The following is a 15,804-nucleotide window of genomic DNA, read 5'->3' on the forward strand; positions in this document are numbered from 1 at the left end:
TACTATATTTAAATTCTGCGTCTTATTCACATTTTCTAATTCAACGTCAAATTCGTAAGCCTATTCCCTATTTAAATCGGAAAACGAAAAACTTTTTGCAAATAATGTCGGAGTATGCATAGGATATGTAAATGGATGCCTGATTAGAACTAACAAAATCGTTCTAATCATGTCTGTCCTGTTGTGAACTAAACTAAAAAAAAAAAATAAATAGTTTTAATTTATGTATTAAAAGTCGCTACTCTTGTTATGAATATGTTCAAATATTTACTTACATATAAAAGTAATAAAATTAGTGGGAAATTTATTTATCCTAGTACTTTAAGCACAAAAAATTTTCTTAATAGAGGGCGCCACTGTCAACAGCTTCGCAACCGCTCATAGTAGCGAATACCAATTTTGTACTCTGAAGGAGCTTATCGATAATACTTCATTGCGATAGTTTGCTATATGGCTCCCAATTTGATACTTAAATCTGTTTACATATTCTTGCTGAAGCCGCTCAAAATGTGAAATATTTCAAGTTTCGTACTCTGCTTCCAATCCAAATGCGCAAAAAAAAAACGTACAATAATTAACTAATGCATAAAAAAAAGATGGCGACCAATTAAGGTAATATTTGATTTAGACGATGATCGCCAAAACCATAAGAACTAGAATGTATGCTCGATAAATATTGATTTTTGGCTAGATCCAGAGCATCATTTGAAGGACCTACTTTTTGATCAAGAAGAAGAAGGCCAACCGACGTCTAAATTTGACATCTTGTTGAATACAGGGTATCGACAAGAACATTCTTCATTATTGAAAGAATTTCATTGACGGCATACATACCCGGTTGTTGATTGTTTTTTAAAATGTAGTATTAATTAATGTTATTTATAATAGGGTCTATAGCCGAATTATTTTGAAGAAGAATCAACTGCTCAGCAAGCCGACGTATTGCGTTTTGCTAGTCCCAACGAACTAATAAGTTGCATTTGGAAATTTTCCCGAGAGAACATTTGATGCGTTTTCTCTCACGGCGCAATCGTTCTCTGCATTGGCCCTCGTCGGCCTCTCTCGGGGAGAGAGAGATGATGAAAAATGCGATAGAGTCGAATACCACTGTAAATTGTTAGCTTAAAAGCCCCCAAAGTCGGAAGTAATTCGTCAAATTGCTGGGCAGACAGTTTAGCAAAATTCAAAGAAATCTGAAAAAGCAAATACCTGATGTCCGAAACTCGTTTTATTCCGTTTAAATCTGTGAAATTTGTATTCGGTTAAGGAGTTTGCCCTTTCTCAACTCACATTTGGGACTACTACAACTACAATTCATACGAGCAACTGTGCATTTGATGCATATCCCATTAATAAAATGTCTCTATAAAATGGAGTGCGATAATGTGCCAAAATCTTGAATAATACAAAATTCAAAATTGAATTTTCAATTTGGATAGCTGTGTCAGTTTGCATATTGGTGAAAATAGTTTCAAAACGATGTTCGGCCATAATAAGAGAAAATGTATCTACATAAAATTACCATACTTATATACATCTAAATTGCGTTTAAAGCATCAGCCATAAATCAACTCAGCAATACAAACACACAACAAGGGGATACTTGCGAACCCACTCACTCGGCGACAAGAGAACTGTCTGTATTATAATACCATCAAAACAATTCAATTCAATTCAGTCAAATTGGAGCATTTGTGGATGTGCCTACCTACTATGAAAATAAAAACAAAAACAAGAGAGAAACCAGTTAAGCGTGTGATAATCGGTGGAATTTTGGACCAGGCTGAATATGAAATGCAATTAAAATACATAAATTGTTTAATTTTGATAGAGATACTCGCATGTGTACATACACATATCAAGTGTGCATATTCTCTTATTCAAATCCGCAACAGGCAGGCAACAGGGTTATAGTTGTTATGGTTAGTGCGCCTGTCTGTTGCCTCAATAACGAGAGCCAGAGTCTGAGAACGACGTTGCTTTGCCGTCAGTGGCAACCGACTGCGCCATACCCTGTTGACAATGTGAAAATGTGAAAACAGAGCTGACAACAGTCAAGAAGAGAATCTCTTTAAATATGGGGCTAGTGGTTCCTAAACAGATTTGCAGAATGAAGCCTGTCATTAATCCGACCACCATCCGACACAAACTAGGTTGCGAATACACGAGTACACTAAAACTGATAGACTCTTTTTACCTTGTGAACAGTATGTAGTAAAAGCTAATGTTTCTGTGCTGTGCCGTGAGAGAGCTTTATTTAACAAAAAAAAAAAAAAAAAAAAAAAAAAAAAAAAAAAAAAAAAAACTCCACACGAGAAGAATATAGATTTACTAACTACTCACTCAAGGAAATTACTTCAGTAAATCTCAATTGTGGCAGAGGGTGGTATAGGTCAAGAATAAAATATCATCATAGCAGGTCAAAGTGCAATCTATACAAATACTGAATACTGTTATTGTCCAAATTTGGCTCTCCCATAGATTTATTTTTATTTGTTGTGCAAGAACACGAAAAAAAAATAGAATATGGTATGCACATCGACAATACTCACAAGCAGATACCCTGTATTTGTGTGTCGAGCTGTGAACGGGTGAGCTGGAATATATTGTAACATTTTACTGAGCTACATACAGTATAGTTTTCACAAAATTTCCATTTTTAGGGCACCGAATGTTTAATGGTATTAGAATACGGCAAATCGCATACTAGTTTTACAAGTTTAGTTTTGTGAACTCAAAAACGTATAACACTTTGATATTGTGTAAAACATCCGTTGCGGATTCTCTTTTAATCGAAATAAGAACATTAAGTATATTTGAAATAGAGTGAAGTATCTAACAAAATTTAAATGTTTCGACCAGGGGTGGAGTTATTAAACTGTGAAGGGAATGTTAACGTATTTAAAATCATTTAACGGCATCGACAGCACCGCGAGAAAGGCTATGACCTCCGGATAATTCGAATACCTGCATTGCTATGGATACTAAAATTGCCAAGAATACCAAGAGCAACAGCAAAAGTAGCAGATTAGATGACACTCCAGAAGCGCTATCCCCTGGAAGAGAGTCAAATAGCTATAGACAAATGCACCTAAATGGAAATGAAAGCGCCGAAGAGAATAAGGAGCCAAAGGACTTTTCTATTCCCGTTGGCAATATAATGGAAACGATCTCGCAATCGTCATCATCATCATCATCGATAACAACAACAGCCCCGAATGCACAATTCTTTGATCATCTACAGACCACGAGTGAGGCAGTTACCAAGGCCAACTCGGATATGATGGAGCACATATTTAATACACCCACAAGCAATGCGGTGGTGCCGACTACAACATCCACATTAATGTCGGAAATTCTACTGCGGCAGCAGCACGACATGTTCCAGCACTGGCCAAAGCTGGAGGATCCTCAGCGCAAATGGAATCGGGAGCAATTGGATACAAGCTGTAATCGTGATGCCTTACTGGCTCGCATATACAGCAATAATGTGTTCTCCCAGCACAAGAGCACACAACGCCAGCAACAGCAGCAACAGCAGCAGCAGCAGCAGAGACAGTTTCTGGCAACACAAATGCTTTATGCACAGTTTCTACATCAGCCCCATTTGTCATTGGAGGTCGATCAGGAGCGAGATCGTAGGCTACACATATTGGAGTTTTCTGGTTTGCGAAAATCTTCCGTTAACAATGAGCCAAAAGCAACACCATCATTGTCAACATCATCACTATCAATCGGCTTATCACACGATAACAACAACAATAATCGAACACAAAGCGATATCGAACAGACTGTTCGATATGATCACGACCACATCCGGAGAGATGGATCAGATGCACACAACCTGAACTCGAACTCGAACTCGAACTCATCGACTAAAGACAGATGCAAGTTAAGCAAACGCACAATAGGTCAATGCGCTTCAAGCTCGAAAGGTTACTTTTTGCGCGAACAGAAGAACGTATTGTTTGATATAAAGAAGGGCCTAGAGCAATTGACATTACTTTGCAGTCAATTTCAGGATAGTCTAAGTGTGTCAGTTGGAAGGACAGACAGACCTGATGATGACAACACAAACACCTCGACCTCGACCCTTGAAGTTACCGTACAACGCGAATTGGAAAACAATCGAATGAAAATCGAAGGCATGCTGGTCCAAGTGAGAAGTCTTTATCGTCAGTGGAGCAGTGCTGAACTCTATTATCTACGGAGCTTGCAGAGACTAGGCCTTACTCCTGACAGCAAGACCGATTGTCCCACTCATGATGTTATGGCCCTTGCTGCGATTGCCTTGTCTGCCGAATGCGATTCAGGGTCAAGAAACAAAACTGATGCCGCCGAAGTTAGCCCAAAAAACTGCTATAGACAAGAGAACAATTGCTCAAGTAAACCAGAAGTACATTCATCACCAGAGAAACTGCGTACACTGCAAGATATCGAAAATATTATCCTGCAGCAAGCAGCAGCCGCTGCTGCTGGTCAACAGAAACAATCTGGCTCAGGTTACGTGAATGGCCAGAGCGAAAGTGCAGGGAGCAGTGATAGCGACGAAGAAGAAGAGTCATCATCACCCGCATGTATTTGGCATCCAAAGAACAACGTTCATCCAGCCGATGACGGTGAGACCTGCAGCACTGCCGCCGAAATTCTTTTGGAATATACTTCATTATCGTCGGTGCATGCGAAAATGAATGCATTGATGGGCAGTGGCAACAGCTTGCCTCTGCCTGGCCCTGGTTCAAGTACTAACAAAATCGCTGAGAACTGTTCAGTCTTGAATCTATCGCCAGGCACACAGAGAGCACCGCTTAATCGAGAGTCGGCCACTTCGGATCCCGTGTACTTGGCCGACATTCCGTTCCCTCCAACGCCAGCCACACCACCAACAAGTAGCAACAGCAGCTGTTCGACAGTTACGGGCACGCTTGGCAACACCAGTTATTCTTTGAGCACGAGTAAATATAACCACCGGCGAAAATCGAGATATGCGCGACGCATCGAAACTCCCACATCCTCATCATCGGCCAGCACCTGCCAGCCGGAGTACTCGGCCAAGGAACTCAACGGGGACGCATACAAGGTTGTCGCTATCGCCAGTATGCCAATGTGCCCATCCTCGGTATCATCGACAAACGTGTCAGCCTCCGCCTCCGCCTCAGTCGCAGCAGCCACCATTCAAGATTCACCCTCAGCCGTTGCGGCGGTTGCCGCACTCCAGGAACGTGCCATTACGGACATGTTCAAGGCCCAGTTTAGCGCTTTGACAGTGGCTGCAGGAATTACAACTGGATGTGGAAGCGAATCAGGAGTTGGAGCTGGATCTGACACTCCCTACGATTTAAGCATTGGAACCAGGCTAAAAAAAATGTAAATTTAACATTAATTTTGTTACACAAAATAAAAAGTGGAAGAGCTCTAGTCTGCGACTTTGGTCAAGATATTTATTTAAAAAAGTTGTTCATCATTTTCTATCATTTCTATAGCAGATATTTAATAATAATCTTTAAAAACATCCAGAAGAAGATAGCTATATCGACTCGGCTGTTGTTGCTAGTCGGAGGTATCTCCTTTGGTGGCAAAATTATGTTGTCCTATGCTAGAGTATTGAAAAGAGAAACAAGACATTCATCCCTAAGGTTGTAAAGACGTAATTCGCACTTAAACTGTTTGCAATATTGATTGATGCCTGTCCGACATTTGGCTTCAAAATTCAAGGATTAGAAGACATTAAAATATGTCAAAAAATTATTTTTATTATTTGTAATATGTGAAAACACACATGCCAACTTTGTTATCTGCTGCAAGATTATTTGAATTCTAGTTTTTATTTGTTATCTATAAATTGTACATTTTTTTTGTTTACGAATAATGGATAATGATATACTTCTGCATGTTGATTAATTTCAGAAACTTGGATACCAAAAGCTCATCGAATTCGCAAGCAAACGACTGTAAAGATAGTTCAAATGATAAAAAGAAGCCACATATCAAGAAACCTCTGAATGCATTTATGCTGTACATGAAAGAGATGAGAGCCAAAGTTGTAGCTGAATGCACCTTGAAAGAGTCAGCGGCGATTAATCAAATACTGGGGCGACGGGTAAGCTATATAGTCCATCGTAATACAGTCCTTTACCTTTAACTTGGCTGCCAAGTCATGTTTTCTGGTTAATCCGGTTAAGTTTTATGATGGGGTTTCATTTCATACACAAGCCTTGATTACCGGAACAGTTTTTAATGCTGCGAATGCTTCTTCAGCGCAAATAATCTTTTATTATAAAAGGACAGACTGACGGACACACGGACACACTTGTATATAAGTACTATTGGAATTCGCACAAAGAACTCACCTTGACATTATTCTCAATGCAAAAACACTCGTTTTATAAGTTAATGCTAACTGATTCCCAACATTAATGATACTTTTGTAGTGGCACGAACTTTCCCGCGAAGAACAAAGCAAATATTACGAAAAAGCGCGACAAGAGCGCCAATTGCATATGGAGTTGTATCCGGGGTGGAGCGCACGAGATAACTACGGTTACGTGTCAAAAAAGAAAAAGCGTAAAAAAGACAGATCGACAGCGGATTCGGGAGGTATTGCACAAAATTGTCAAATTTGTAACACTCTTATTCTTCTCTAACCGCATTCAAACTTTTTTGTTTTTTCGTTTTTGTTTTCGTTTTCGATTAAAAATTTCATTATAAACATGCATACCGTACAAACACAAACACAATTACAATAACAATAACATTAACAATATCAATAACACAAGCACACATTTAAAATCAGCTGCTACTAACACAAAAACTAGAACTAACAAATTAAATTAAACATGTACCTACTATTAATGTAATTTGTGTAAAAACTTAGAATAAATTTAACTCGTACCACGCATCAAAATAACTGAAAGAAAAAACCCGACATTATTTACAACAAATCCTAAAAAAATCACATTTTTGAAACTAGACAGAATCTTAGATGTTTTCGTAGTTAGCTTTAGATTTGTACTAAGCAGATACCAATTTAAAGTGTACTTTAAAAAGTGTACCTGAAATTGAAAGTAATTAAACTTAACATGTTAGTACGTATGGAGTACCTTAGCTTCTCTCTTCGGTAACCCGTAGCCTTGCTTGTAAACATTTCTGGCATTTTTATTTTCAGAATATCATTTATCTATTTTGACACTGTGAAAAAAGTGAAACTGTGGCTAGATTTCATCTATTTGGAGTGTTCGCTATCGTTTTTTCAAATCCAATTGACCTAACCCAACTGACTGTGACCCATTTTAGTAATTGCCCAATTTGTACTTACCTTTGTTTGCTTTTCTGGGATTAGTTTCGATTTGATTTAATTCATTTTTTCCCAGTAACAATTCAAATTCCCCTATTCGTGATCAAATTGAGAATTGAAAAATGAAAGCTTATTGTTTTAATAATAAAGAAAGAATACGAAAATGCTGATAAAATTCAATCGATTATTTAGTACCAATTTGAAAAGATATTGTAAAAACATAGAAAGCTTCAACAAATTGGAAGAACAGATTTAACAAAATGAGTTAAAAGTTTTGTTTCTTCATCGCAATAATTTGTACACAAATATTTGTTAATCAGAATAGTTTTGGAGCGTTACCCATGTTTCGATGTGCAGGACGTTCAATTAGGGCTAAAGCTTTCCATACCTATGTGGTTCAATTGGCAAAATAATACACTCACACGAACACAATATACTTATGTATTGAATTGGCAATCAAAGTGCAGAGAACTGGAAAATATGTAGAAACAAAAAAAACATTTCATTTTATTTAATGCTTTCATTTCCATAGATTCTTGAACACAAGAATCATATATAAACAAACCAAATATTCTATATGTGAGGACTTGAAATTGAAATTGGCGAATGCATGCACCCGAAACCGTCTACAAGATCGATCCGTCAAAGCTTTTGAACAATTTGCGCCCGCCGAATATACTAAGATTCTCGCCGACACCAACAAAACAGGCTGTTGTGGTGTCGGCTTTTGTCCACTGTGCTCTGATTGGCGGGTGCCTGATAGCTGATAATTAGCGTTTAAAAAACCACCTGACTGATTAATGTAATTGCATATTATCTCTCTTTATTTTTCATAATTTTGATTTGCGCATATCGCAACCAAATCTAACAAAACCAATACAAAAAACAAAAACAATTCGATTGATCGCCTCGAACCAAACAAAATACGAAAATTAATTACGAAAATCCGAAATTTGAAATATGTCTAAATTCGCACCGAATGCACACAACAATTATTACACACTGTTTTTTTCGCGACACCTCGCATATATCCCACTCCCAGTGGCATGCCTTGGGGCGTGAGGAGCAGGCCAAATATTACGAGTTGGCACGACGGGAACGCCAGCTGCACATGCAGATGTATCCCGATTGGAGCTCACGCACGAACGCGTCACGCGGCAAGAAACGGAAACGGAAGCAAGATGCGAGCAGCGACGGAGGAGGTTAGATACATTTTCTTAAACTTTTGTACGATACATATGTACTATGTCATACCAATACCAAATCAAAATCTAAGCCAAAATTAAACAGCCAGACATACGTTAAATGATTATCAAACGATTTAATCAGACAATTTCATCTTAATATAATACAATTGTTTGTTTAATAAACGAAAACACACATTTGTGTAAGTACAAAAAAAAAATAAAAAACATACTTGTTGTTGCGATTGGAACGAAGTTGAAAAATAATGAAAACATGGATCAAAATGATTGTTTAATAAACGCAAAATTGCCTCAACTTATTTATGACAATAAGTAGATTTAGGAAATCTGTAGAAAACTCACCCTACTAAATAATTTGCCCTGTAAATAATTTGCATCCTACTTGCTTAACTCCAAATTGTTTACAGGCAGTTTTTTCTCTCGGCATTGCCGAAACTATTTTGTAATAATTCATTTTACCAAATAGGACACATATCATTCATTAACCATTGTTGTTTGTATGTATCCATATATTTATGTATGTCTGATTGTCAATAAGTGATTACGATCAAAAATTACAATTACCTAGTCTTACAATCCCATTGCCTGCATGATATAATTTTCTATTGATATGAGTGTTATATGTGTATGTAGTATCAGCATACAGTATAATTATAAATACTCATCCAGTATAAGTACTTATACTGCATACTCTCATATACCTTGTATACGTATAAGTTGTAGGCACTTATACTACACACTCGCATATGTAGAAAATAATTTCAATGTGTGTATACAGTATGCAGTATAAGTTGCAGTAATTATAAGTATAATGGCTTAGACTACGTAAAAGTAAACTTGTTAAAAAAACTTATGTTATGCAAGATTGAACTGTATACTTATACTGCTTACTTATACGCACTATAAGTACTTGAATGGATTTATACTCACATATGTAGTATAAGTATATAAGTACACAGTTTACTTATAATACATATGTACTCGCATTCATCTAGTTATTAGTGCATGCGCAATTGAAACGCTTTGTAGATGAATGTTGTGTTATGATGTCCAAATTCAATTAAAGTAATCGACTATTATTTATGTGTTAGCCAATGTGAGTTATATTAGCCAGATGGTAAAACCTTGCCATTATTTGGCGAATGGTTTGCGGATCGGTTATTTCCATATTAACATTCACATTTCTGTATTAGCGTGACAACAAAATAACATTATGAGCAGATAGCATTCCAAACATCATTCAAAACGAAAATAATGGAACAAAATTTTCTTGATAATGGTCCGAATGACTCTAGACTTCATGAATAGGGCAACTTTTACACAGTGACTAGAAAATATACCTTTTTTTTTTTAAATTCGGTGGCTGTCATAAATCAATTTTTAAAGTAATTTTCTATATTTGCGTCAAAAACAGCGACAATAGCGAAAAAAACAGAAAAATTCATTTTCACTTAGTGAACAGATTAGAAAAACTGGAAAACAAGTATAATTTATATTTTGGTTAAGGCTCGCGTTTCCCGACTTCGTTCATTTTTCAAAGCTCGTTTTAACTTAAACGTCTAGATGTTTAGCTTAAATTATTTAAACAACGTTATATAGAATCATCCCATTCCGCAGCGGAAGTTACGTGGAATGTAATTAAATGGAACTGCCAAGTTGTAAATCTATATCTAGCCTAAGGCTTAACTATCCTATCCATTATTAATTTATTATTTACTCGTATCATGCTGTCATTGTAGTGTCTATATGTTCTTATTTAGTTGGAATTGAAATGAATGCTTAAACTACCTTTCTGCTGTTCAACTAACAACTCGATCATGTTCAATTATGGTGCCTTTATAATGCAGCAACTTCCAAAACCAATTTTAAATTCTTTTCCGTAGGTAACAACATGAAAAAGTGTCGAGCGCGATTTGGACTGGACCAGCAGAATCAATGGTGCAAGCCCTGCAGGTAGGTTAAAAATTGAATGTATCTTTTAAGTTGACAGCTTGTTTAAGATATTACATACTGCGTTTATGATAAGAAATCCATCAGTTATTCACATTGCAAATTTCAAATTGTCACAACGTGTCCAAACTTACAAAATGAGTTCCCAGACTTGTATAAAAAAAAAACAAGAAACCAAAAATAATCTAGGCTGCGCCTCACCAATTCTTTAATTGGAGTTTAAGCACGCCTCTCTCTGAGTTCGTTTCACTAAATGGCTCCAAAAAAGTACGTAAACATAAGCGCAGTAGCATGACTGTACATAAGTGGCTAAAATATGGAAGACATGCATACGTACACGCATATTAGAGTTGTAATAAGCTTTAAATTATGGAAAAGGTGAAGTCCAAATTTGATGACCAGCGTTCAAATCGAATATCTGATTGATGTCCATTTTTTTTTTTAATATATTTTATTTTATCACTATTTAAAAGTAAATCGGTATGTGAAATACAGAATCAAAGTATACACATACTGTCGTGTGTAAGCAGATCATTAGTCTAGTTCCAACAGTCGTTCGTTCAACAATTGGATCCACTCCATTGTCCTCATTGCAATAATTCTCTTGTCCCAATTCGATTGCTCAAATGGTTAACATACAAAAAACTTATCTTTTAATATTATAATTTGTACTTAATATATAAGCCTAGGACTTACAACTATATTACATATAGAAAATTGCATTCAGCAATATAATCTAACAGCTGACGTTCAAGGAAATAGTCGCAGTGGCAATGCAATACAACTCTAATATAAATGTACATATGTTTGTGTATGTACAGTAGGCGAAGGAATAACAAATATTGTCTCATCAATTTAATTATGTACACATGAATCTTCATAAGTACTATCTATCACGCATTATTCTACACTCACCTGACACCTAAACACACATACTATTCGATACCTGACTCTAGATAATAATTAACAGTATGTAACAGTATGACAACTATTAAGTAACAAAGGGCATTGTGGCCACAATCTACATATATGGCCGATACTATTTAATGTATTTGCATGCAACTTAATGCTGTTTCCTACCTACAATGCCCCCTTCTTGCCTGCACCCTGCACAGGACCAACAAATTTATTATTTACAAATTTTAATGTTGATCTATTGAAAGTGGATATCCCTCAGCGATAACAAATCTAGTTGAATAATTTGAAAACAAACTCTGTTCTTCATCCGAAGCTCTAGTCACTTTTCAATCCTTACCTAAATTTCAATGCCTTTTGAATAAGCTTTTGTCGATTGGATCAACAAATTAATACTGTACTGAAACCTTATTAGTTGTATTTTCCCATTGAATATAAGTATATGCAGAAACTTGAAGATATTTTTAAAAAGTGTATTCAACCTTAACTTGTCATTTTTGCAATAATATTTATTAATCAATACTAATAAATACTTTTAACGCGGCATATGTTGCTTGCAATAAATATTGAATCTTTTCGAGCGCTAGTTCATATCAGCAATTAAAAAAATTGACTTGGTTGCTTGAGGAAACAGAACTTGCTTAGGAAAAATCAAAACTAGGGATTACCTTTCCTTCGTAAATCAGATGTTCACGCTTAACACCTTTTCACCTATTTAATGGGTAAAGGAATATACAAGTAATATTCAAAAATATATTTAAAAGGGCTTTGTGCACTTGGGTGCATTTTGTTCTTACTGCATAGCTAAAGATTACATACATCTGTATGTATTGAGTATATGTGCACACAAGTCGATCAATGCGTTTTTCGCATTTAAAAACATTTTTAAGTCCATCGAATAACAAACGAGTGGGAGCTTCTAAAATTGCTGGAACACATAATCCTTTAATTTTTACGTAAAGCTTGGAAAATAAGTTTTAAGCCGATCGAATAGAACTTGAAACTACGAAAATTCACCGTTGTACCGCGTTTATCAAGAAATGTAGATTTGGCGAAAGTGTGATTAGATGAAATTCCACAAAGAAGCGATCAAATAACCGTTTTCCAATAATTTACCACAGATGCGGGTGGAATTTCCAATATCGCTGAAAGACGCATTCAATAAGTTCTTAATGGAGAAAACGTAAAACCTCTCAAAAAATCTTTTTATCGCATTTTCCCCCAAGGAAGTTTGATTCTGCAAAAAGTGTTTAGCACGTCTCAAATAATTTTTTTTTTATAGAACCTTGGAAATTAACAAAATCATAGTCGTAATTAAATGCTCCTTTCAAGAAAAATCGTGACAAACTGTTGTATGAAACTTTTTTGTTACAACTATTGTTCTTTATTCTATATCCTCTACAATTTTGTATCTATGCCTGGGGTTCAATATAGTACGTGTAGTTTTAAATTTTCAGAGTGCTTAATCTGGGAAAAAAGATATATCTAAAATTATAAGCGTAAAATGTGCACGGACAAGATCTGGTAATACCCGGTAGTCTCCACATATAAAACTGTTTCTCCTGACTGACTGATTGGGAATCAAGCTGAAATGTGAACTGCAGTTACCGTATGTGATGGAGGGGCACGCTAAGGCGGGATTTTGCATTTGTATGGGAAAAAGGGAAAATCCTGAAAAAGGGAAAAGCATGAAAATCTTCCCTTTACCATCTGATCGACGTCAAACTCATTTAAAAATCGTTTTTCCTCGGATGAAAAATACGGGTCAAACGTTGAATAAACGAGATTTTATTTGGTTGACAAATTTGAAGCAAAAAACTTCGATCCAGTAATTCTGGGAAATATCAGCTACTTTACTTGGGAGAGTCCGACTTGGGGATACTCTGAACCTTCTTTCACTAACAGTAAATTTGGGTTTTGAAAATGAGTAAAAAGGATATTCTGCTTTTGTGCAAATGTATGTTACAGGCAGAAGAAAGCATTCCGTCCCCATAAAGTACATATATTCATGATCTGCATAAATAACCGAGTCGATCTAGCCATGTCCGTCTGTCCGCAAGGATCTCAGAATCTATAAAAGCTAGAGACTTGCAATTGAATTGAACATGGGTCCTCCTTGTACCCGCGCAGTACGAGTTTGCTTCCGATAATCGATAAATTGTCTCATTTCCAAGCAATCGACAAAAATGTATATCGAAATCCTGTTCTCTTAGGTATCGCCGAATTCCACACTAAGAGGACCTTTGTTTAAAATTTCTAGCCTCTAGCTCTTATAATCGACTCTATTTTTGATGCTGACTAAGAATATGTTATATACATTTGAACAAAATAATTATGCTCTTTTTACCCATTTTAAATAAGTTCAGGGCTTATACCCACATTTAAACCTTTATTCCAAAGAACAACAACTCTTCAAGAATGAAAGTTTGAGAGGGTATGTTTTTGTGTATGTTTTTCAGATATACAAGGATAATGAAAATGGAAGGTGCTGGGTAAATGGTATCTGCTCGACTTGAATTCTTTGTGTTTAGATCACTTCAACTTTTAAGTACAATATACGCTCGTGGTTTTTATACCCTTGAAGAGGGCGATTTAATTAGAAGACATTCCCGACTCTATAAGATATATACTGCGGTCCGATTCGATAGATATATGGAAACTAAGAGACTAGCTTGCATAGAATCAGAGAGGTGTTAAGAGGTGGAAACTAAGAGACTAGCTTGCATAGAATCAGAGAGGTGTTTCTATGCAAGCTAGTCTCTTAGTTTCCATATATCTATCGAAGCGGACCGCTGTATATAGCTGCTGTAGAAACGATTGGTCGAAAATTAGGTTCTTGTATGAAAACTTTTCTTGACCCGATCCGAGTTCTTATCAAAATGGCACTACTATAACATACAGCTCAATAGGAAGAATCGATCAAAAATTTATTATCTTTTCATATATTTTCCAAATCGCAAGCCAAATATCTAAAAGATTATTTATATAAAAAGACCCTCTTATAGAGACCTTCTTTTGTCTGATTACAAAAACATGCCGATCCGTAAAGATTTTGACTATGTAAAAATCTTGGCCACCTCTAGCGTCCCGCCCACCCCGCACTTTTTGTCGCGATCCCCTCCAGATCCCATCTTTACTTTGAAGAGTAGAAACACTTAGGAAAATTTATATTTTTATACCCTGCACTAAAAATGGGTATAAGGGTATATTGTATTAGTGCAAAATCCAAATGTATATAACAGGCAGAAGGAAGCATCTCCGACCCCATAAAGTATATATATTCTTGATCAGCACCAATAGCCGAGTCGATCTAGCCATGTCCGTCTGTCTGTCTGTCCGTCTGTCCGTCCGTCCGTCTGTCCGTATTTATGAACGCAAGGATCTCAGAACCTTTAAGAGTTAGAGACTTGATTTTAGATGTAGGTGCTCCTAGTGCCTGCGCAGATCGAGTTTGTTTCCGATCATCGATAATTTACTCCGTTTCCAAGCAATCGATAAAATCTATATCGATACTCTGTTTTTTGGGCAATTTTGGTAATTAATAGGAGCTAGAGTCACCAAACTTGACATATAGCTTCTAAAATAGAATATATATATGCATTTGATGTTGGAAGAAGAGGGTCAGGGTATCCCCTAGTCGGGAGCTCCCGACTAGAACCTCTTTCTTGTTTTTTTATTATTTCCTAGTATATGACAACAATGAGCAGTAACATATAAACCAAAACCTGAAAGCAGTTCAATTGTAGGCTTTAAATATACATCGTTTTTTTTTTAAACCTGAGGTTTTTCCATCTTAGCTAAACTTAACTTGGAAGAAAAACTGGTGCAGAATCCATGAACTTTAAAGATAAACTTCCAATCGGACCAATCGTGCTCGCTTTAAATTATTTATGTGTGCATATTCTAAAAATGGTGTTTTTAAAAATTGTACAATTGTATGTCGCAATAAACGTTTAACATTATGTTAATGACAAATTCATTAAACGGCAATCGATATTTTCCCATTTACTACCCTTGTTGGCGGTAATCTAATTTTATCATGAAGTGTGAGACGCATAGGTGGAGACATCTCCGTCACCATAAAGTATATATACGCTAGATCAGATCAACAGCCGAGTTGATATAGCCATGTCCGTTCGTCTGGATCTATGCGAATTAGTCTCTCATTCCATCTTACTGTTGCGTGAAGTACTTGGCTCGGAAGCGGCCGAAAAGTTGCACCTGGTGTGCTCCTTTCGTATATAACCAAAAACTTATCAACATCTGACTACTATATCATATAGCTGACATATGAACCATCGGTCAAAAATAGGATCTTATATGGTAAATTGTTTTTTCAAGATATTTTAATCAAATCTCAGCACTTACGAGCTTCTACAAAGGTTTTAAATCCTTACTTTCTCGATTATTTTTATACCCTGAACCCATTAAAAATGGGTA

The 15,804-nt window shown here is 36.2% G+C and overlaps 1 protein-coding gene across 10 annotated transcripts in view; it reads left to right on the forward strand.

Moving 5' to 3' along the window:
- Positions 1-15,804, forward strand: part of LOC115767955 (protein pangolin, isoforms A/H/I/S) — a 71,310-nt gene that overhangs the window by 46,402 nt on the left and 9,104 nt on the right. For 4 of the 10 annotated variants that reach the window (XM_030712345.1, XM_030712344.1, XM_030712348.1 and 1 more), the window contains 3 exons: positions 5,908-6,100; positions 6,432-6,597; positions 10,383-10,452. In XM_030712345.1, coding sequence (XP_030568205.1) covers positions 5,908-6,100; positions 6,432-6,597; positions 10,383-10,452 — 429 coding nt within the window. Of the gene's footprint in view, positions 1-1,152; positions 5,368-5,907; positions 6,101-6,431; positions 6,598-6,776; positions 7,805-8,336; positions 8,497-10,382; positions 10,453-15,804 lie in introns of those variants that run through there. The other 6 variants (XM_030712340.1, XM_030712342.1, XM_030712347.1 and 3 more) reach the window with 4 other exon arrangements.

Source organism: Drosophila novamexicana, unplaced genomic scaffold, assembly GCF_003285875.2.
Source record: "Drosophila novamexicana strain 15010-1031.04,08,12 unplaced genomic scaffold, DnovRS2.1 tig00001515-arrow-arrow-pilon, whole genome shotgun sequence".
NCBI lineage: Eukaryota > Metazoa > Arthropoda > Insecta > Diptera > Drosophilidae > Drosophila > Drosophila novamexicana.